A 22,520-nucleotide genomic window follows, 5' to 3' on the forward strand; every position below is an offset into this window, starting at 1 on the left:
TCTCTCATCTGGAAGGAGGAGAGCATGCTGGGAGATCTGAGTAATTGTGACCATCTTTAAAAAAGGGGACAAGTTTGACTGTGGCAACTACAGAGGAATCTCCCTTGAATCCTCCTCAATCGTCTTCTCCCTGTGGCTGAGGAACTCCTCCCGGAGTCACAGTGCGGACTCCGTCCACTACGGGGTGCAACAGATATGATGCCAGGGTAAAGGAACAGATTTAGCGATGTTAAAAGTGGGAAGCCAGCTCAGACACAGGACAGATTCTGAGAAACCAATCATTTTTTTAAAACTTTACACTGACTGCAGTCAGTGAGTGAAAAGAAATGGTCTCGTTCCCTTGGCTTCAGTCCATAATGTAAACAAGCCAGCCTATCTCCTCCCCTCAATGGCATTGCAGACTCATTAAAACGTGGGTCTATGGCTGGCTGAAGCAATGTAAATGTATGGATGTCAGTCTCATGTCTCACAGGAGGTGGGACTGATTTGCCGCACGCTCCTTCCACTGCCTACGCCTGACCTCTTCATGCCCACAACTCTTAACTGCCACTTGAGGGCAATTAGCGATGGGCAATAAATGCTGGTCTTGCCAGCGACACCCATATCTCGAACGAATAAATAAAATGTAAAAAAAAAAATGGGGTAAAGGACAAGGGTGGAATGGAAAGGAGGTTGGGGACCTGAGAACTCCAAGCATGGTGTCTTGAGGCTTTCTGCACACTTGTGATCCCAAAGTTCTGAGGTGGGTAGTCGGAGTTTGAAATCATGCAGTAGTTTAACTTCTTGTCTCAACTGGGAGCCTGGACCAGTACTTATGAGCCTGTCCTCCTCGGATACTGAGGGTATATTATGGCCAAAGGGCTTTCTTGTGGTGGCGTTTTATGGCTCTATCACCAGACTGTGGTTCTTTTGCTAGTTACAAATTCACATTCCCATGTATCTGAGAATTCCTGCAAACACCATGTCATTCAAAGTAGATTTGCAAACAAACACGTGTTGAGGTATTGGTGTCACGTGAAGGAATGAAATCCTGGCGAAGGGTACGTCTGGGTGTTGGTGAGTGGTTGCTCACAGGCTGTGTTTGTTCTTGTTGATGACTTGCTTGTCCGAACAAAGTGCGGAGTGCTTCTGTGCTAACTCAAATAGTCGCTCTTGTGTCCGTGTAACTCTTGGGCCAGCCGTCATTCTGACATAACTGTGAGGTTTAAGTTCTGTGTGGGCATGTCTTATACTGAGTATCTAATACAACATTAGCCATTTTAAAACTGGAAACTATATAATTTGTTAAACTGTCCTTCACTATATTTAAAAGAAAGACTTGCATTTATATAGCATCTTTTATGACCACCGGATGTCTCAGTGCTTTACAGACAAGGAAGTAGTTTTGAACTGTAGTCGCAGGAAACCCGGCAGCCAATTTGCACACAGCAAGCTCCCACAAACAGCTATGTGGTGATGATGACCAGATAATCTGTTTTTATGTTGATTTGAGTTATCAGTGTTGGCCAAGACACCTACAGCCCTCCTACAACCAATTAAGTACCTCTTTTGAAGAAGTCACTGTTATATCATGGGAAACGCAGCATCCAATTTGCGCACAGCAAGCTCCCACAAACAGCAATGAAATGAATGACCAGATAATCTGATTTAAGGGGATGAAATTCATTTCCAGGTTTAGTGGTTGAGGCAGATACCATCAACATCCAAAGATTAAATGGAATAGGGGATGAAGGGTTAAGGGAACCGGATGGGTAAATGTGACTTGATCGATTTGCTTGTGTGGAGGATAAATGCTGACCTGAACAGGTTGGGCAGAATGGCCTGTTTATTTCTATGTATTGGTTGAAGGATAAATATTGGCTAGGACACCAGGAGAGCTGCCCTGCTCTTCAAAAATAGTGTCGTGGGACATTTATTTTCTCATTCTCTGCAACCTTTCGGTCTGCTCCCTCCTCCAATGGTGCTGACTCTTGTGGAACTTTACCCAACAAGTGCTGCTCATCCTCTGGTATTTCTGCCAACTGTCCATTCTTCACATGTGAACCTTTGGAATGGCTTTCAGTGGACTCCAACTGAAGGAGAAATCATAGCTGAGCCCCCACTCATACAATGGCAAGAGAGGGATATATGCACTTTTCCCAGCAGGAGGCATTGGTACTAAAAACACTACAGTGAATTGTAGTACTGCACATGGAATTGGCTAACTCAATGAAGAGCTGAAATTGAATAGGGCTCAGCTACTTGGTGAATAACTTTGGCGGGCCAACTGAGGTTTTTGTATATTTTATCTTTCTGAACATAAATAGGAGCAGGAGTCAGCCATACGGCCCCTCGAGCCTGCTCCGCCATTCAATAAGATCATGGCTGATCTTTGACCTCAACTCCACTTTCCCTATGTCCAAAAATCTATCGCCGCCTTGAATATACTCCATTACTGAGCATCCACAACCTTTGGGGCAGAAAATTCCAAAGATTCACAACCTTCTGAAGAAATTCCTCCTCATCTCAGTCTTAAAAGGCTGAGGCTATGGCCCCTAGTTCTAGACTCTCCAGCCAGGTGAACAATCTCTCAGCATCTACTGTCAATCCCTCTCAGAATCTTGTATGTTTCAATACCAGCGATCAATCTAGTGAACCTTCATTGCACCCCCTCTAAGGCAAGTATATCCTTCCTTGGATAAGGAGAATCGAACTGTGCACAGTACTCCAGGTGTGGTCTCACCAAAGCCCTATATCTTGTACTCCCAACTCCTTTGCAATAAAGGCCAATGTGCCATTTGCCACTCTAATTACTTGCTGTACATGTATGCTAACTCTGCTTCTTGTACTAGGACAAATAATTTCCTCTGGACACTGACATTTAATAGTTTCTCACCATTTTAAAGTATTCTGTTTTCCTAATCTTCCTACCAAAGTGTATAACCTCATTTCCCAATATTTTACTCCATGTGCCACCTTTTCATACATTACAATAGTGACTACACTCCAAACGTACTTCATTGACTGTAAAGTGCTTTGAGACGTCTGGTGGTCGTGAAAGGCACTATATAAATCCAAGTCTTTCTTTCTTGTCCACTCACTTAACCTGTTTATATCCCTTTATTGAATGGAAATAAAATAACTTGTAGAATTGCTGTTGCCATCAATTTACATTCCGATGTAAAACATTTTTTGACAGACCCTGTTGTGGTGACCCTGCCCCTTTTTTTATAAAGTGCCACATTTACCCATCAAATTATCTTTTTTGTGTGTCCTCCCAGTGTGAGCTATGATGTGGTTAATGTTGCCATACTTTGGATTTGATTAACTGCTGGACTCCAGATACAATCTCAATAATTTCCTATTTACTCAGCAAGGCAATACTGTCTGGTTCCTCCTCTCGCGCTCTCTCTCTCTCTCTCTCTCTCTCTCTCTCTCTCTCTCTCTCTCCTTTTTTTTCTCTCTCTCTCTCTTATCCAGTACAATCTTGCTCAACTCCAGGGAGAAAGTTATTGACTTTAATTAAAAGTACAATTTGTGTTTCACTGGCTGTGTTTAAGGTGTGTCTGTCTGACCCATATTGTTTTCTTTAACTCCCTTGTAATGATTAACCTATAACTGGTGCAGTGTTCTCCACCAGCTTTTTGTTGAGGGTCAGATTCCCAAATAATGTCTTGTTTGAGGGCAGTGCTGCCACGGAGTCCACACCTGCCATGCCATTCCCCATGAGAGCTCCTGATACCATATCCTGTAGGTTGTTGTCATGTGGAGAACAGGCATTTTGACACCAGTATGAAAGGGATGGGTAACAAATGGTCTCAATAGTTCTATCAAACTGGACCATTGCATTACCCTCTTGGATGTGAGGGTAATGCTACCACCCCCACCACCCCCTTCCCCCCCCCCCCCCCCCCCCAAAACAACATTCACAAGCTGCCTTTTGCTGGACAAAAAAAAAAGCTGAGGAGGAAGCTTGGGCACCATCTTGCAGCTAGGCCAATGATTGAAAGGGACTCTGGGATTCATGGAGTAGCAACCTACTCGAAGGTGAGGGATGCTGTAGATAGTCTCTGCAGCCACATTATGATTGAGGGTATAAATTATCTGAGCTGTTTGGTCTTTGCCCACCATTTCAGGCCCTGATATCAAGCCTTTCTGTCTGAGCACAGTAATACCAGGGCTGGTGCTCTTAAATAAACTCTGTCGTATTAATGACGAGTCACCTTTTTGGCTCATATTTTGATAAAATCCTTAATTTTTTAAGAACTTAAATTGTTAAGGAAGTGTTGTGAGCAAGTGTAATGCTAGGCCTTTGAAGAAGCTGGTCCTTGGAGGGAGTGGGGGGTGGGGGGGGGGGGGGGGGGAAAAGAGTTTATTCTAATCAACTTGCATTCAATTAACGTTTATCCTTTCTTCTGTGGCGTGGCTTTTGGATGTTCATGAAACCTCTGCAGCATTATCCTGACACATACTAACTGCAGGGAGGTGGAAGATAATGAAACTCTCTGTAGTTGGTCCAAGTTAGGTTCCTGAAGGGGTCATGGGAATGATAATTGCCTGTACCCCACCAAATATCCGGATTTTCAATACCCTGTTTCCAGTACATGTGCCATTGCCGTTAGCCCAATCTACGAAATGCTTTACCCAAGTATGTAACCAATGCGTGTTTGTAAACTTGGGGCAGTGGTCGAGATGTGCTTTATAGGCCAAGGCTTCCTGTCTTACCTTGGGTGTTAAAATGTGATTTTTTAAAAAAAATGTAAAGTTGAAATGAAAATTATAATTTTTTAAACATTTGCACTTGAATGGCAGTTTGATGGTATTCCCACCAACTGAGTATTTAGTGGTAGCCTTAATGCTTGTTGACTTGGCAGTATGGGGTGTATGTGTACACTTATTCATTGTTGTTTGTGTCTAGCTTTGCTGCAGAAGTGATTGAGTACAGAAGGTTATTTTTGTTTTAAACTTTCTGTCCAGTCGTGTAGGAGTTGAATTTTGCTGGGCTAGGGGTCCACAGGTGTCGAACATCCTCCAGTACCTCAGGCCAATGGTCATTCTTCAGGTATCAGCCTGGGCAATGTCTGTTTTTTTTTAAGTGGGATGTTCACTAAAGTAGGAATTACAACCAAGCCCAAATCCTGTCTGCTTCCCAACACCAACATGTGCATGTTCCAGCAGGGATCACTACATAGTGATCAGAAGTGGCTTGTATTTTTTTTTTTGTGCCCCTGAGGGCTGTTGTAGACCCCTGGTTGAGATTAGTAGATGGGTATCATCAATACAAAGCTTAATTTGCAACCAACTATGTGTAGTCTTTCTAGAATATAATCTCAAACATTTTGTTTTCCTATTGCAGGTATCGTGGGTTTACTCTGGTCCTGACCTTCCTGTTATACACCAGCTATCACCTGTCTCGCAAACCCATCAGCATTGTCAAGGTATGTGACCAATCAGCTGAGAAGAGCGGGCTCCATCTCATTGAGGGGGAGAAACAGTTTTGATCACCTGCAGAAGCTTTTAGAAACCCAGTGGAGCCACATCCAGCCCACCTTCTCCCATCGGGCATATGCTTTCCACTCCGAATGATTCGCTCCATTTCTTCCCTCCTGTATTCTTCAAGTACTTGATTCCCTTTTTAAATGAATTAATCCCTTCATGTCCTGCTTGGTTGGTCTGTCTTTTCTGATTCTTGGTTTGGTATGTAGGAAGTAGCCATGCTCCCCAAGGTCAGGGGTCATCATAGGTGGAAGTCATGCATGTTTGAGCCAGCCTTTAATGAAAGGGTGAGCTACAACAGGCAACCCCCATCTCTCTTGTTGCCCCCTAGGCCAGGAGAATGCAGTTCCTGTGGACGAGTCATGTTCTTTTGCACCAGACTCTCCAACAATGTTCATCCATTTTGCTGCTAGACCAATGGGAACTCACTTAACACGGAGCTCAATTTCTCAAGAGACGTGAGCCAGGTTCAATATCCAGCACCTAACTACTGGACTACATGAGCCCTGATGGTGAATTCCAGTGGTGAGGGGACTTGTATTAGTGTCAACCTTGGCTCAGTTAGAAAGTTGTGGGTTCAAGCCTCATTCCAGCAACCGCTGTCTGAGGTCTGAGTTGCTGTCTTTCGATGAGACTTTAAACTGAGTCCTGTCCACCTTCTAGGGTGGCATTAATAGAAGAATAATGGGAGGGAGGGAGGGAGGGAAAGAAGTCTCCTGGTGTCCTGCCAACATTTATCACTCAACCATCAACAAAACAGATAATCTGGTAATTTATTTAATTGCGGTTTGTGGAATCTTGATGTGTAAAAATTGCTGCAGCATGTGCCGACACCACAATGGACTCAAGTAATTAATTGGGTGCAAAGCACTTTGGGACATCCTGAGGACACGATGGGTACTTTAAGTGCAAGATTTTGCATTCGTTCTAGTCTGCTTCATATCCATATGCTAAAAGCTGGAAATTCTTGGCGACAGAGTGCTTGACGTGGAAAAAATAGGAGCTGGGTTTCCTTGCCCTGTAATTATAATCCTCCTTCCCTTGCAATTATTCTCCCTCATGTTTCCACGTCGCTCCCCAGAGGCACCATTCAAAATATGCATGTTAGCACTTGGCAAATGTTAGATGGGAGCTGCCTTGTTATTGCTCAAAGGGTCAACCTCATTTCTAATTTGCAAGTTTAAAAACCATTTTGCACAAGGATCTACTTTCAATAATCTACTTTGCCTATTGAAATAACTAATGTCATTTGTCTAAAAGTTCTACTACAGCACAAAGTGCTGCAAAATTTATAGAATTAGTATGTGTGTGTGTGTGTATTCTCGCGCTCCTGCTCTCTCTCTCGCGCTCAACTCCTTTGTGACAACCTTGTTTATTCAGTATGGATAGCGGAGCAATGCCCTCGCAATTTATTGCTGCCTGCGGTGTGGTTTATTCGAACTTAAAATCTCGATCCATGCCAGCAAAGGTTAGAATAAAAATTGTTTTACATGCACATGCAGAGATTTACATTGAGATCTACTATGTATTGGTTGTTCAAGTACCCAACCTGACTGGGGCACTAAAATCATATTTTTTCTCCAAGTGCCCCCTATAAAAAGGGGAGGGGGACACTAAAAACACCGGCAATTAAAACAAATTAAACTTTAAAACATAAAATCAAATTAAAATTTGGTTGCCGGGCGTGATGATGCACTCCAGTCCCTCCAGTGCCCACCTCTCGCGGAAGGCCGCGAGTCTGGTGCAAAAGAACATGACTCGTTTGTTTTACATGCACATGCAGAGATTTACATTGAGATCTACTATGTATTGGTTGTTCAAGTACCCAACCTGACTGGCCCAGTGGCTTCTTTCTACTTTTGTTGTGACGGCCATGGTAGTGCACTCCTATGGGCCAGAAAGTTGTGGTTCAATCCCCACTCCAGAGACTTGAGCACATAATCTAGGCTGACACTCCAGTACAGTACTGAGGGGGTGCTGCACTTTCTGAAGTGCCGATTTTCAGATGCGACGTTAAATTGAGGCCCTGTCTGCCTCTCAAAGAAGGTTCTTCCCAGTGACCTGGCCAATAACCCTTTTCTTTTACCTCTGGTATGTTTTGTATATTGCCTTTGTCTATCTGTGTTTCCTTCACTGCCAACCTTTGAGGAATGCTGTGAGTGTGAAGTATTGTGGCTGCCAACTCACGCCATGGGTCTCTGGGTTGGGGGTCCTGCATACAGACAGCACGATGATATCTACATCTGTAAACAGTGAAGCAGAAGCTTTCCTAATGTTGAGGAAATAACTTCTCAAAAATGACCTTATTTTCACCTGCCCTCGCTCCCCTCTGCATTCTAGGTGAGGCTGGGCAGCGGGCGGTCGAGGGGGCTGTTCAACATGACTGCCTGCCTCTCTTCCGTGCGTACATCCGCGCCAGGGTGTCCTTGGAGATGGAGCACGCGGTGTCCACCGGTACGCTCGCGGCCTTCCGCGAGAGGTGGGCACTGGAGGGACTGGAGTGCATCATCACGCCCGGCAACCAAATTTTAATTTGATTTTATGTTTTAAAGTTTAATTTGTTTTAATTGCTGGTGTTTTTAGTGTCCCCCTCCCCTTTTTATAGGGGGCACTTGGAGAAAAAATATGATTTTAGTGCCCCAAAAAAAAACTTTTTAAAAAAAAACACAAAAAAAACCCAAAAAAGAGCCTCGTAAATGTTTGGTGCGTCCCCCAGATCGGGAGGCCACGATTTTATTTTTTTGTTTCCTCCCAAAAGAGTTCTAGGTGAGGCTGCTACTGGCACCTAGTGGCAGAAGGTTAGTAGTGCGCCTGAGTATCTAGAGGGGTGTGGCTGGCTGACGTCTGATTTCAGCATTTGTTATGTCCCAGAAGCTAGCAGGCGGAGCACGACTGACCATAAAAATGAGCAGAGATCTGCTCAAATGAGGAGGCCATTGTGCGTGCGCGCGTGTGTGAGAGATCTGCGGGGAAGAGGACCTCCTGCACTAATGTTCCCAAAGCAGCCACTAGGCTTGGCTCCAGGGCGACCATTTTCCTTGATCGTTCCCAAATCCTTTTTTTTTTAAACTGTTGCAGTAACGCGTAACTTCCTCCCACTAATGGGCGTGCTGCCATTCACTGGTTTGACTCACAGCTGAGGCTCACCAGCGATGTGTCTAATGAAGCCTGGGTGGGCAGTACTCGAGGTGTGCCCACCTCCCAGAGGGGCCACCCACTTCAAACAAAAAGTGGCCCCAGTTTTTGTGTACTTTATTAATACTAACAAAAGTATGAATTGTTTTCCCAGAGTGAACTTCACAAAAATTGTTCAGGAGCTGCCAGCCATGGAAACGCAAGCCACCTTGACAATGGCACATGGTGTGACTGGGCTCCATTTGGTGAGTACCTCTGTTGCTGAATATTATATGTGGATAAAGAAGTGTTTACTGTAAAAATGAATCATCTATCTCTTCTCCACATCTTGGGTTGTGTGGAAAAAGGCACTTTTTTTTTTTCTTTTTTTTTTTCTTTCTCTCCTGTTCCCATATCTTTTTATTCCCCTTTTTACTTCTATCATTAGTAAACTAGCGGACAATCCGGCAGTTTTGTGGTCACACTGGTGCCAGCCCAAAAACTACTGGGTTCATTGAATTCAGCTTCACAACTTGCCATGGTTGGATGTGAACTCTTGACCTCGAGTCAATCCAGTGCATAACCTTCACTAGCTATCCATTTTAATCATGCCCCAACTATCACCTTGACTGAGATGTGCGTCTGTTCCACAATGTGTAGGGTGTTTACTCAATGGGCTGTAAATCGCGGCCTCTTCGGGTGTGTACAATGTGCGCACTCACCCGAAGAGGTCCCGCAAGTTCTGGGTTTTGGCCCATGCGCTTCGCGCTCCTAAACCCAGCACTTGCGATCTGTCAATTTCTTTGATTGGGAGAAGGGCCTTACGGGTGGAGATTTGGGCTATTTGCCCAATAAGCCATCAGGCCCTTTTCCATCTTCTCTGTTGCATTAGCAAGTCAAACTCAACTAGGCCTCCTGGAAATGGATGAATTTGGGTTAACCTGCATCGTAGAATTGGATGGAGCAGAGCTTCGGAATGCATCATGGGTGTAACCGACTGTAATACAGACCAACCCATTGAGGAAGTCCCAATATTGATGCTGCTTTAACTGGTGAGGGAGAGTCCTGTCTTTTTTAGGGTCCGTGCTGGTGCAGGCCTGTCGATCATCGCTTGGTCATAACGCAACTGAGTCACTTCTGGGAACGGTGCCAGGAAAGTGTTGCTTCGCAAACTTTGTAATGTTTTTAAAAAAAAAAAAAAAAAATTGTAATCCAAGCCATGTATTTTTAATCCAAGGTCGGTTTGGAATCTAATCTTCGTCCAGCTCCGTCTCTCAGCTATCAAGCCCCCTGACTGACTTCTAACCTCTGATATATATCGCTCAATGTTCTTTTTGAAGCCATACTGAAACACAGCATTAGGCAAGGACATCTCTCATAATTACATTGGGTCAACAACCATTTATAGATTAGCAATGATGCACAATGTTAGTCCAATGTTAGTAAAGTTCAGCAACATCTCTTGGCCTGTCTATCTGGACCCAGCCAAAATGTCAAGTTGACTAGATCGAATCAAAGGACATCTACGTGTCTGAGCTTCTTTGGAGCAATGCCTCTGACCTGATCTGTTTGCATCCAGACTGTAACATATATTCCTGTACTTTGCAGAAAGCAATATTAAACCTGTGTTAATGAGAACAAAACTGAAAAATAACAGGTCAAAAATGCTCAATTTTTGTTGTATCTTGCACACATGTGACAGCAGTTGGACATTAGAACCATGGCTGTTCCTTACGCCAGGGCACGCTAAGACTTTTCTACCGCCATGCATTCTGAAATCAGCTAGCTCTGTGTTCTGCAATCAACCTGCCATCTTCAGGAATCTAGCCTGGCTGCATGCTGTTTGATCCTGTCCCTTTTTAATAAAAGCTGTAATGTATATTCCTGTATTTTCTCAAGTGGTCATTCTTTGTCTAGTCTTATGCATAATGAGTTTTTGCAATGAGATGTTGCAGCTGAACCTGATCCTGTCCTCCTCTGACATATGCACACGAATGTTCCAGCAGCAGCCACTGGCTAGCAATAGAGAACATGCGGGCTTTTTGTTTTACCCGGTTCAGGGTACTGAGGCTAATTGCTGCTTGCTAACCATCACTCCGGTTGTGATGAGCTAACCCAGTACAAATCTGAGATTGAGCCTGGGACCTGCCTGGTTTCATTCCACACTGACCAGTGCAGTTACCAACTGAATGTTCAGCAGAAGTCCAAGTCCATGTTGCTAGTTTCTAATTACAATGGAGTATCTAATTACAACATAGTAAAAATTTCACAAGACCCATACCTTCACCGTATGGAGACTAAAACAGGAGCCTTGCACCAGTACGAGGACAATCAAATGGATTTAATGTGTCCTGGACCCTTTCCCTGCTAATGGCATCCAGAGAATTTGTTTCTTAAGATATGGGTGTCACTGGCAAAGTTGGCATTTATTGCCCAAAATAGTTGTCCTTGACTAGATGGTGAGTTACGTCCTTGAACTGCTGCAGTCTGTGTGGTGAAGGTTCTCCCACAGTGCTATTCGGGAGGGAGTTCCAGGATTTTGACCCAGTGACCATGAAGGAATGGTGATTATATTTCCAAGTCAGGATGGTGAGAGACTTTGAGATGGTGGTGTTCCCATGCATCTGCTGCCCTTGTTCTTCTAGGTGGTCGAGGTCATGGGCTTGGGAGGCCAAAGAAGGTTTATGCCATGCATCCTGTAGGTAGAGCCACGGTACACTGGTGGTGGTAGAGGGAATGAATGTTCAATTACCTTATTCATATGTTTGTAACTATCCTGTCATTTTTTTTCAGATAAACCTAATTACAAGGTACTGTTTGGTGCACTGGATAACTGCTTCCTGATAACCTATGCCATAGGAATGTTTTTCAGGTGAGTGTTATGGACATTCAAGTCATTTGGAATTTTGAGGATGTCAATTTTGTGCTCCTTGAGGTGAGGGTGTTGCTTTCCATTTTGGGTGTCCAGTCTGCTTTCCCAAAGCATGGGGGCAGTCATGCTTCCTCTAACTCCATCTCAACCATGGACCACTGCCCCAAACTCCAGCTGCCCTTTACTGCACCAGTCTGATAGTTTTCCACTTCCTACCCCAGCTGTCCTCTGACGGAGACTGCCAAATGAGGAGCCACTTTGCTCTTTGGGCCCAGGTTGGATCAATCTATCAGTGTGTGCCACATGATATTGGCACAGCAGTACACTGGCACCAGACTCCAATGCAATGCACCAGGTTCAACTCTGGCTCCTTTTTCAATAAGTTCTGTCCCTTATTTAAAAAAAAAAAAAAAAAATTCATTCCTGGGATGTGGGTGTCACTGGCAAGGCCAGCATTTATTGCCCATCCCTAATTGCCCTTGAGAAGGTGATGGTGAGCCGCCTTCCTAAACCGCTGCAGTCCGTGTGGTATTCCCACAGTGCTGTTGGGGAGGGAGTTCCAGGACTTTGACCCAGCGATGATGAAGGAACAGCTGATATATTTCCAAGTCAGGATGGTGTGTGACTTGGAGGGGAACTTGGAGGTGGTGATGTTCCCATGCACCTGCTGCCCTTGTCCTTCTAGGTGGTAGAGGTCGTGGGTATTCCATCACTGAGTAATTCAGTTTTAAAATATTTAAAATTCTTTTTAAAATATAAAATTTCCAGAACCCAATGCTGAGTAATGGGAACAAATGTTTAAAAAGTCCAGGAGGAAAATGTTAGCAGTGGGTCTGCTCTCATAGAAAGTTCTGGAATTTCTGTGTCGAGTTGACGAGAACTCTGACTTTCTTGGTTGTCCCACTGAAGTTTGAATTCCTGGTTTCCTTCGGTGAAAGTTTCATGAGGGGATCAGCACTGTACAGATGTGGTGTTGGTGATAGAGAATGGAAGTGTGTGTGAGAAACGCTTCAAGTCCGAGCCTGATGCACCATTGTCATAGGTTGACTCTTGCCTCCATAACATCCCCTGCCTCAGCCCATCTGATGCTGAAACTCCATGCTAAGTCCTGTTCACCCCTGCGTCTAACCCACGCTGTTCCTGGTTGAAGAATGTTTAGCTGGGCTCTGCAGAGGGAGCTTTTTTCCAGTATCTGACCCATGCCTTTTGTGATTTTTAAGATTGCTTCATAGCAATAATTGGTGCAAAATAAACAGTGGAGAAGGAAACCGTTATCAGCTCTGATATTACTGAGCACAGATGTACCGAAGTGGGCAGGCAACAAGAGTTCAATGTGGCTGAGAGCTGTGTTTGTTACTGTAAATGAATAAAGCTAAGCCACAATGCATAATGTGCATGAATAAAGTAATGTCGTCTTGCTCGTGTCAGCTGTGGCTCAGTGGGTAGAGTCAGAAGGTTGTGGGTTCAACTCCAGGGACTTGAGCAAATAAATCTAGGCTGACACTCCAGTGGAGTGCTGCACTGTCGGAGGTGCAACTTTTTGGATTAGATGTTACCAAGGCCCTGTCTACCCTCTCGGGTGGGTGTAAAAGATCCCATGGCACTATTTCGAAGAAGAGCAGGGGAGTTATCCCTGGTGTCCTGGCCAATATTTATCCCTCAATCAACATAACATAAACAGAGTATCTGGTCATTATCACATTGCTGATTGTGGGAGCTTGCTGTGTGCAAATTGGCTATGTTTCCCACATTACAACAGTGACTACACTCCAAAAGTACTTCATTGGCTGTAAAGCGCTTTGGGTCGTGAAAGGGGTTAATAAATACAAGTCTTTGTTTTAGTGAAGGCAATCGACCAGGTCCTTGTACACTGAAAGGAGCGCCCGTGTTGCAATGATTGCTGACTTTCTATACTCAGGCTGGTTTCTCTCCTGTTTTTAGTGGTATGTTTGGGGAGCGGTTGCCTCTGCGATATTACCTGACTGTCGGCATGTTGCTCAGCGGATTGTTCACTGGACTCTTTGGATTGGGATTTTATTGGAAAATTCACAGTATCTGGTACTATGCGGTTATGCAGGTCAGTGTGACTGCGCAGTCCAAAGCCAGCCAACCAGCTATGGGTATCTAACACAAGTGTGGGCTGCAGAGTACTGTGCACTCTGTGCCTGGGGCAGTCTATGTTTATCCCTCTGCAATGAGGGTGGCAGGAAGAGATTTCCTCAGCCGTTTCTGATGCGGGTTAGAATTACGGAGGTATTTTTGTCTTGCAAATACAAGAACAGGAAATCGTTTTGAACTAGCTGGTATTTATAACCGTGCAAACGCAATCTTCCCCATCCCCAGTTATATCACTCCTCCTAAAGGCACCATCTTTTGCTGAGCTGCACAAGCATCATCCACACTTCAATACCTTGTCCCACTGGCTATTCATCATGTGTGAGTGAGCCTGCACAGCGAGTATCGGGCTATTCAACTGTGGAGATCATCGCTATTCAACTTGATCCAATGTTCCCATTGGTGTGCTTTCCAGCAGCATTTGCTGCATATTGATCAAGTGTGGAAGCCCTGTCCTTTTTTTTTTTTTTATTTCCTTTCTACCCTCCCTGGCCACAGAGGCACTGGGGTATGGCCAAGACCAGCTATCTCGGGACATGCGAGTTGGTGGGGATAAACCGAGATGCACAGTTGGATATGAACTGGTTGTCTAGAGAGGGGTGGGGGTGAAAGGTCAACTGTACTGATACCTGTGCCATGTTTTTAAAAAAAAAAAAAATTAATACTTCAACCATTTCAAGGTGAATCTGTGCCAGTAGTTCTAGAATGAACATATTGACTTGAGGTGAGGGACCATGGGGTAGGAGAGGGAAAGGTGACTTGCAGAAGGGCTCACACGCTATTAACACACAGTTACAGTAAGCAGTTGGAGCAGCTCGCTAGCCTCCCCTCCCTTTTGTAGGCCGGGAGTTCAGATATTGTCTCCGAAGGGGGAAACATCGCAAGGAAATAAGGTTATGAGAGAAAACTGGGATAAAAATAAACAGTAACATAAGGTTCCAGTTCTGCTGGTACTGGAGAGAGTGGTCTCTTTTTGACATGGTGTTTTTGTTGTCTGTCTATCTACAGTGTTCTTTCCATCTAGAGTTTTTGTTCCACCCTCCCCACCCCACAAATCTACATGTGAAACTTCTTCACACACAGGGCAGTAGCAATCTGGAGCTCTCCTTTCCCCCAAAAGGCTGTGGATGATGGGGGTCAGTTAAATCTGAGATGGATAGATTTTTGTTTGGCGAGGGTGTCGGAATGTGGAATGCAGGTGGGAAAGGGTTGAGGTACAGATCAGCTGTGACCTGGCTGAATGGCCTACTCCTGTTCCTGTGCTCTGCTAGGTGATCTGCATTGTTGGGATAGCAGCCCATGGGCTGCAACACTCTGAAGCCGTGCAGGCTGGAGCGGGCTAGGGGGATTGCTCGCAACCTCTCGACACCGCTGCGCAGCCCAGGCCAACTCCCAGTTAAGCAACACCTCGATTTCAAAATTCTCCTGTTTTACAAATCCCTCCCTGTCTCTGTAATCTCCTCCAGCACACGCACACGCGCGCGCACACACCTCCCAGATGTCTGCGTTCCTCTAATTCTGCCCTCTTGAGCATCCCTGGTTATAATCGCTCAACCATTGGTGGCCATGCCTTCTGATGCCTGGGCCCTAAGCTCTGGAACTCCCTCCCTAAACCTTGTCCGCCTCCCAACCTCTCCTCCTTCAAGACGCTTTAAAAACCTACCTCTTTGATCAAGCTTTAGGTCACCTGTGCTAATTTCTATGTCTGCGGCTCAGTGTCAAATTATTAATCTCATAATGCTCCTGTGAAGCTCCTTGGGATGTTTCAGTATGTTAAAGGTGCTATATAAATGCAAGCTGTTGCTGTCACTATCTCTACCAGAAGTTCAGATTCCTCTCTGCAGTGTCTATGCTGCAGCTCAGATCAGTAGCTCGCACTTGAAGATCCATTTAAGCCCCATCTGTGACCCCCATAGTCCCTGCGTTACTCATGTGCATCTTTCATGTAATTTTTTCCACAGATCGCAAATGGTTTGGTGCAGACAACAGGTTGGCCAGCTGTTGTTGCTTGCGTAGGGAACTGGTTTGGAAAAGGGAAGTAAGTATTGCGTTTTTGCTGATTCCACAAAAAAAATCACCCTTGTGATCGGGGTTGGGAGGCTGGGTAATGGTTTATGACATGGGACATGTTTTTTCTTTTCAAGTGAGCTGATTTTAAGGAAACAAGTGTTCTCCACTCGAGGGGAAGTAAAAATATCTCGTGATGAGCCATCCAACTACACATCCCTGGGTTAACTCCCGTGGTTGTTGTTACAACAGCCCCTAATTGTTAAAAAAAAAATTCAATCTCTAATGTGAACGTTGCTGGCAAGGCCGGCATTTATTGCCCTCTCCTACTTGTTCTGAGAAGGTGGCTGTTGTGTATGGAAAAAGAGTCAGACTGAGCTCAAAGTAAAGTGTGACCTTAGTCTTTTATTGCAGGTCTCCAGAGTGCCTCCCCAAACTGTGAAGCCTTCTTAAATACCTGTGCTCCCAAGGGATTATGGGATCCCTTGGGACTCTGGGAAATGAGCCCTCTGGTGGCTGTACAGAATAAATACAAGTTGACATATATAACAGTGGCGGTGAGCCGCCTTCTCATTGGCAGTTTGATACAACTGAGTGACTACGTCAGAGGGCAGTTACGACCCAACCGCATTGGTCTAGGGCAAGAGTCATGTACAGGCCTGACCAGGTGAGGACGGTAAAGTACGTCAGTGAACCAGTTGGGTTTCTCTGACAATCCTTTAGGGTCACGTTGCTGATGCCATGTTTATAGATTTTTAAAAAAAATCTGAATTGAAACCCTCTCACTGCCTTGGTGGGTTTTGATCTTGGGTTCTCTGGATTCCTAGTCCAGTAACACTACTGTACCCCTGTAGGGTTCCCAACATTCCTGCTTTGGACTAGAGTCTCCTGGGATGGGTGATTGATCTCCTGAGCCCTGCTGCTGGTGAATCGGGCCAAACAGTCCTTTGGACGGGTGGCTTGTGTATGCGCTGACTCCTGACTGTTGTGGCTTGCAACCAAACCGCTTTTACTGGTTCTGCAGCTCTTCCCACTATTTGCAACGCACTGCTTCATTGTCAGTTATGGGGATGAAACATAGAAACATAGAAAATAGGTGCAGGAGTAGGTCCTTCGAGCTTGCACCACCATTCAATAAGATCATGGCTGATCATTCACCTCAGTACCCCTTTCCTGCTTTCTCTTCATACCCCTTGATCCCTTTAGCCGTAAGAGCCATATCTAACTCCCTCTTTAATATATCCAACGAACTGGCATCAACAACTCTCTGCGGTAGAGAGTTCCACAGGTTAACAACTCTGAGTGAAGTTTCTCTTCACCTCAGTCCTAAATAGCTTACCCCTTATCCTTCGACTGTGTCCCCTGGTTCTGGACTTCCCCAACATCGGGAACATTCTTCCTGCATCTAACCTGTCCAGTCCCATCAGAATTTTATGTTTCTAATGAGATCCCCTCTCATCCATCTAAACTCCAGTGAATACAGGCCCAGTCGATCCAATCTCTCCTCATATGTCAGTCCTGCCATCCCAGGAATCAGTCTTGTGAACCTTTGCTGCACTCCCTCAATAGCAAGAATGTCCTTCCTCAGATTAGGAGACCAAAACTGAACACACTATTCCAGGTGAGGCCTCACCAAGGCCCTGTACAATTGCAGTAAGACTGCCCTGCTCCTATACTCAAAAACCCCTAGCTATGAAGGTCAACATACCATTTACCTTCAGTGCCTGCTGTACCTGCATGCCAGCTTTCAATGACTGATGTACCATGACACCCAGGTCTCGTTGCACCTCCCCTTTTCCTAATCTGCTGCCATTCATGTTTTTGCCTCAAGTGGATGACCTCATTTATCCACATTATACTGCATCTGCCATGCATTTGCCACTCACCTAACCTGTCCAAGTCACCCTGCAGCCTCTTGGCATCCTCCTCACAGCTCACACTGCCACCCAGTTTAGTGTCATCTGCAAACTTGGAGATATTACACTCAATTCCTTCATCCAAATCATTAATGTATATTGTAAATAGCTGGGGTCCCAGCCCTGTGGCATCCCACTAGTCACTGCCTGCCATTCTGAAAAGGACCTGTTTATCCCGACTCTCTGCTCCCTGTCTGCCAACCAGTTCTCTATCCACGTCAGTACATTACCCCGATACCATGTACTTTAATTTTACACACCAATCTCTTGTGTGGGACCTTGTCAAAAAGCCTTTTGTAAGTCCAAATACGCCACATCCACTGGTTCTCCCTTGATGAAGGCATCTAGTCCAATGAAAATTTGCCAGGGTATGGTCGAGTCCTGAGTGTGTGGCTCCCCCCTACCCCCCCCACCCCACCCAATTACAATTTAACAGGAGAGAGCGACACCACAACAAACTTGTATTTATATAGCCCCTTTTCAACATGGTGAAATGTCCCAAGGCGCTTCATAGGAGCATTATAAAACAAAATTTGACACCGAGCCACATAAGGAAATATTGGGGCAGATGACCAGAAGCTTGGTCAAAAATGCAGGTTTTAAGGAGTGTCTTGAAGGAAGGAAGAAAGAGGTGCTTAGGGAGAGAATTCCAGAGCGTAGGGCCTTGGCAGCTGAAGGCACGGCCACTGATGGTGGAGCGATTAAATTCAGGAGATGCTCAAGAGGCCAGAATTAGAGGAGCGCAGATATCTCGGGTCAGGGGATCACGTGATCAAATGATCAAATGTTGTGATTAAGAATGACGAGCGGTGTTGTGATCGATTGCCGTGTGCTAAAATGTCAATGATCAAATCTCCAGGAATACATCAAACTAGAGTTGGCAACTCTGTATCCCTGTGATTTTATATTGGGACATTGTCGGATGTTTGCCAGTCATTTGTTTTGTGCAGGGAGCAAGGTGAACAGCAGCTACTAGAGTTGTAACCCACGGGGCTAAGGACAGTGGATTTAAACATCCGAGTATTCACTTCGATCATTCTGTTGCAATTTTATTTGCCCAAAGAAAACTGTCAATTAATGACTGCGCTGGCACAGCCTCTGATAAAAGTGCAGCTCCCTCAGATACCCCCCCTCGAACATCTCTCTACTAGAAAAGAGAAGACTGAGTTATGAGCTGAATGAGATCGCTAAGATTAGGAAGGGGTTTAATAGGGTAAATGTAGAGATGTTTCCATTTGTGGGAGTCCAAAAACATGCGGCCATAAATATAAGATGGTCACGAATAAATCCAAAAGCGAATTTGGAAGAAACCTCTTTACCCAGAGAGTGGTAAGTATGCGGAACGTGCTACAGCATGGTGTGGTTGAGGCGAATAGCTTAAATGCATTTTAAGGGGAAGGTAGATAAATATGAGGGAGAAAGGAGTAGAAGGTTATGCTGATAGGAGGCTCGTGTGGAGCATTGACTAGTTGGGCTGAATGGCCTGTTCCTGTGCCGTGCATTCTATAATATTTGTCCATCTGGCAAAACCCTGCCGTGAGCCGCTTGACATAGTTTGGGGAGTGTGGAGATTAGCACTTCTGAAATGTGGACTTTGCTGTGAAATTAGATCTGCTTTTCAAAGGGAATTGTACTGCGTCAAACAGCCCAGGATAGTCCCAGGCTTGAGATCCAGTGTTGGCTGATTTCTGCAGGTGTGGAGAGTGTTGCAACTGGCTTCCACATCACTTGACGAGTAAGAGAAGAAATCGGGCAAATCTTTTGCTGCTGATGTGTGCTCTCTTCCCAAGATCATATGTCGTTCATCAGTAAAGATGGAGATCGACTCTGACCCCCTCCAAGAGAACATCCTACCTGCGTGACCCTAGGTAGTGACTGTCGGGAGGCAGGGATCGGGATAATTGGAGCCCTGGCTGATTTCTCCTGCCTCAAGGACTCTAGAGCTCGGGCCAATTGTACTACCCTCGCCAGGTAACTCAGCAGAGACCAAGAACTGAATCTGGCTCTGACCTAGTCTGTAGGACTGAGTAAAGAGTCATTCACTGGGCAAGAGGAGCCAAATTCTCCTTGTTCACTTATTTTATGTGATTCTATACATTTTATTTTGAGATTTTCTTCCACTTAGTTTAAATAGAGGACAGTGCTTCCTCCCACTTCCGCTCCCTGTTAATGCAGCCAGACGGCTTGCTCCAAAACCTCTGCCAATCTCCCTTGCGTTTAATCACTGGAATGTTGGGGACTGTGGTTCATGGAACAGGAGGCCATTCAGTCCCTCGAAGCTGTTCTGCCATTCAATTAGATCATGGATCATGGCTAAGTGAGTGGCCAAAAATTTGGCAGATGGAGTATAATGTTGGAAAGTGTGATGTCATGCACTTTGGCAGAAAAAATCAAAGAGCAAGTTATTATTTAAATGGAGAAAGATTGCAAAGTGCTGCAGTACAGCGGGACCTGGGGGTACTTGTACATGAAACACAAAAGGTGAGTATGCAGGTACAGCAAGTGATCAGGAAGGCCAATGGAATCTTGGCCTTTATTGCAAAGGAGATGGAGTATAAAAGCAGGGAAGTCTTACTACAGCTATATAAGGTATTGGTGAGGCCACACTGGAATACTGCATGCAATTTTGGTTTCCATATTTAAAAAAGGATATACTTGCTTTGGCGGCTGTCCAGAGAAGGTTGATTCTGGAGATGAGGGGGTTGACTTATGAGGAAAGGATGAGTAGGTTGGGCCTCTACTCATTGGAATTCAGAAGAATGAGAGGTGAACATATAAGATTATGACGGGGCTTGACAAGATGGATGCCAAGATGATGTTTCCACTGATTGGGGAGACTAGAACTAGGTGGCATAATCTTAAAATAAGTGGCTGCCCATTTAAAACTGAGATGAGGAGAAATTTCTTCTGAGGGTTGTGAAAGCTGGGACATTGAATAAATTTAAGACAGAAATATAGTTTCTTAAACGGTAAGGGGTTATAGGGAGCGGGCAGGGAAGTGGAGCTGAGTCCATGATCGGATCAGCCATGATCTTATTGAATGTCGGAGCAGGCTCGAGGGGCCGTATGGCCTACTCCTGTTCCTATTTCTTATGTTATGTTCTTATCTGTATCTTAAATCTTGTCAAGCAAAAATGTAGCAATTTCAATTTTGAGATATTCGATTCACCTCTGGCCTCAACCGCTTTTGGGGGAGCTCGTTCTAGACTCTGGGAACGTAGTGTCCTCTATTTAGTAGCTGGCCTTCAATGAACTGAGAAACTAACTTTATTTCATGCCTAGTCGAGTAGGTTCTGGGCAGATTCGTGCTGCAATCGGGGTCTTGAGATGACTTCAACTCGGCCTCTTTTCCCTTTTTTAATAAACCCATTTCATGGCCTTCGAAACGAGTTTAATACCACGTTTCTCTTTTTCCCCTGCCCCCACCCACCTTTTTAATTTGACAGGAGAGGTTTCATCATGGGAATCTGGAACTCTCACACGTCGGTCGGTAATATTCTGGGCTCCTTGATCGCTGGGAGCTTCGTGTCATCTGCTTGGGGTTTATCGTTCATCGTACCTGGTGCCATCATCGCTGTAATGGGAATAATCTGCTTCTTCTTTCTTGTGGAATGTAAGTGTTGTCTTGATTTTATGTGCCAGTATTTTACCAGGAACTGCCTGCTTTTTTTTCTAATTTGTTCATGGGCTGTGGGTGTCGCCGGCAAGACCAGTATTTATTGCTCTTGACGAGATGTTGGTAAACTGCCGCCTTGAACCGCTGCAGTCCATGTACTGAAGGTACTCGTACAGTGCTGTTAGGGAGGGAGTTCCAGGATTTTGACCCAGCGATGGTGACGGAATGACGATATACTTCCAAGTCAGGGTGGTGTGTAACTTGGAAATGAATTTGCAGTTGGTGATGTTCCCATGTACCTGCTGCCCTTGTCCTTCTTGGTGGCAGGGGTCATGGGTTTGTGTGGTGTACAGCATTAGCTGCAAATTATATAATCAAACAGGAAATTTGAACACATTTTGTCAAATTATTAAGTGTTGGGTGGTGCAGCCCTTTTGGAGGAGCCAGTGACTTGCTACAGGGTGATTCTGGGTTCATACCTCGAGCCTGCCTTCCCTACCCTCACATCAAGTTGCTGAGCTGTCCACGGCCACTTTGGTGGCCGCATGGGGGAAATACCAAGCGGCGTGATGAGGACAAGTAATCATCGTGCTCCTCTGACTGACTAGTTTTGGAATGGTCTTGATGGATACTTCATAGAATCAGACACTTACAGCGTGGAACGAGGCCATTTCAGCCCATCGTGTCCGTACCGGCCAACAAAGAGCTAATCCCACTTTCCGGCTCTTGGTCCATAACCCTCTGGATGAAAAAACTTCCCCTCAAATCCCTTCCTACCAATTGCTTTAAATCTATGCCCCCTGGTTGTTGACCCCTCTGCTAAGGGAAATAGGTCCTTCCTATCCACTCTAACTAGGTGCCTCATAATTTTCAATAAGGTCTTCCCTCAGCCTTCTCTGTTGCAAAGAAAACAACCCAGCCTATCCAATCTTTCCTCATAGCTAAAATTCTCCAGTACAGTTACATCCTCATAGTTCTCCTATGTATCCTCTCAAGTGCAATCACATCTTTCCTGAAATGTGGTGACCAGAACTGCACGCAGTACTCCAGCTGTGGCCTAACTAGTGTTGCATACAGTTTAAGCATAACCTCCCTGCTCTTGCCTTTATTAGCTGAGGCATAGAATACAAGTATTCCATATGCCTTCTTAACCACCTTATCTACCTGGCCTGCTACCTTCAGGGATCTGTGGACATGCACTCCAAGGTCCCTTTGTTCCTCCACACTTTAGTGTCCTACCATTTAATGTATATTCCCTTGTTTTGTCGGACCTTCCCAAATGCATTACCTTCAACTTCTCTGGATTGAATTCCATTTGCTACTGTTCTGCCCACCTGACCAGTTCATTGATATTGTCCTGTAGGCTTTCTTCATTATCAACCAATTTTTTTGTATCATCTGCAAA

At 45.0% G+C, this 22,520-nt stretch overlaps 1 protein-coding gene across 1 annotated transcript in view; it reads left to right on the forward strand.

Moving 5' to 3' along the window:
• The window catches only part of slc37a2 (solute carrier family 37 member 2), a 62,703-nt gene that overhangs the window by 13,739 nt on the left and 26,444 nt on the right, over positions 1 to 22,520 (forward strand). Inside the window, exons 2-7 of the mRNA XM_070893106.1 lie at positions 5,336 to 5,417; positions 8,765 to 8,855; positions 11,383 to 11,461; positions 13,403 to 13,538; positions 15,538 to 15,614; positions 20,946 to 21,112. Of these exons, the coding sequence (XP_070749207.1) occupies positions 5,336 to 5,417; positions 8,765 to 8,855; positions 11,383 to 11,461; positions 13,403 to 13,538; positions 15,538 to 15,614; positions 20,946 to 21,112 (632 nt within the window). The remainder of the gene's footprint in view (positions 1 to 5,335; positions 5,418 to 8,764; positions 8,856 to 11,382; positions 11,462 to 13,402; positions 13,539 to 15,537; positions 15,615 to 20,945; positions 21,113 to 22,520) is intronic.

This window comes from Pristiophorus japonicus, chromosome 11, assembly GCF_044704955.1.
Source record: "Pristiophorus japonicus isolate sPriJap1 chromosome 11, sPriJap1.hap1, whole genome shotgun sequence".
In the NCBI taxonomy this organism is placed as follows: domain Eukaryota; kingdom Metazoa; phylum Chordata; class Chondrichthyes; family Pristiophoridae; genus Pristiophorus; species Pristiophorus japonicus.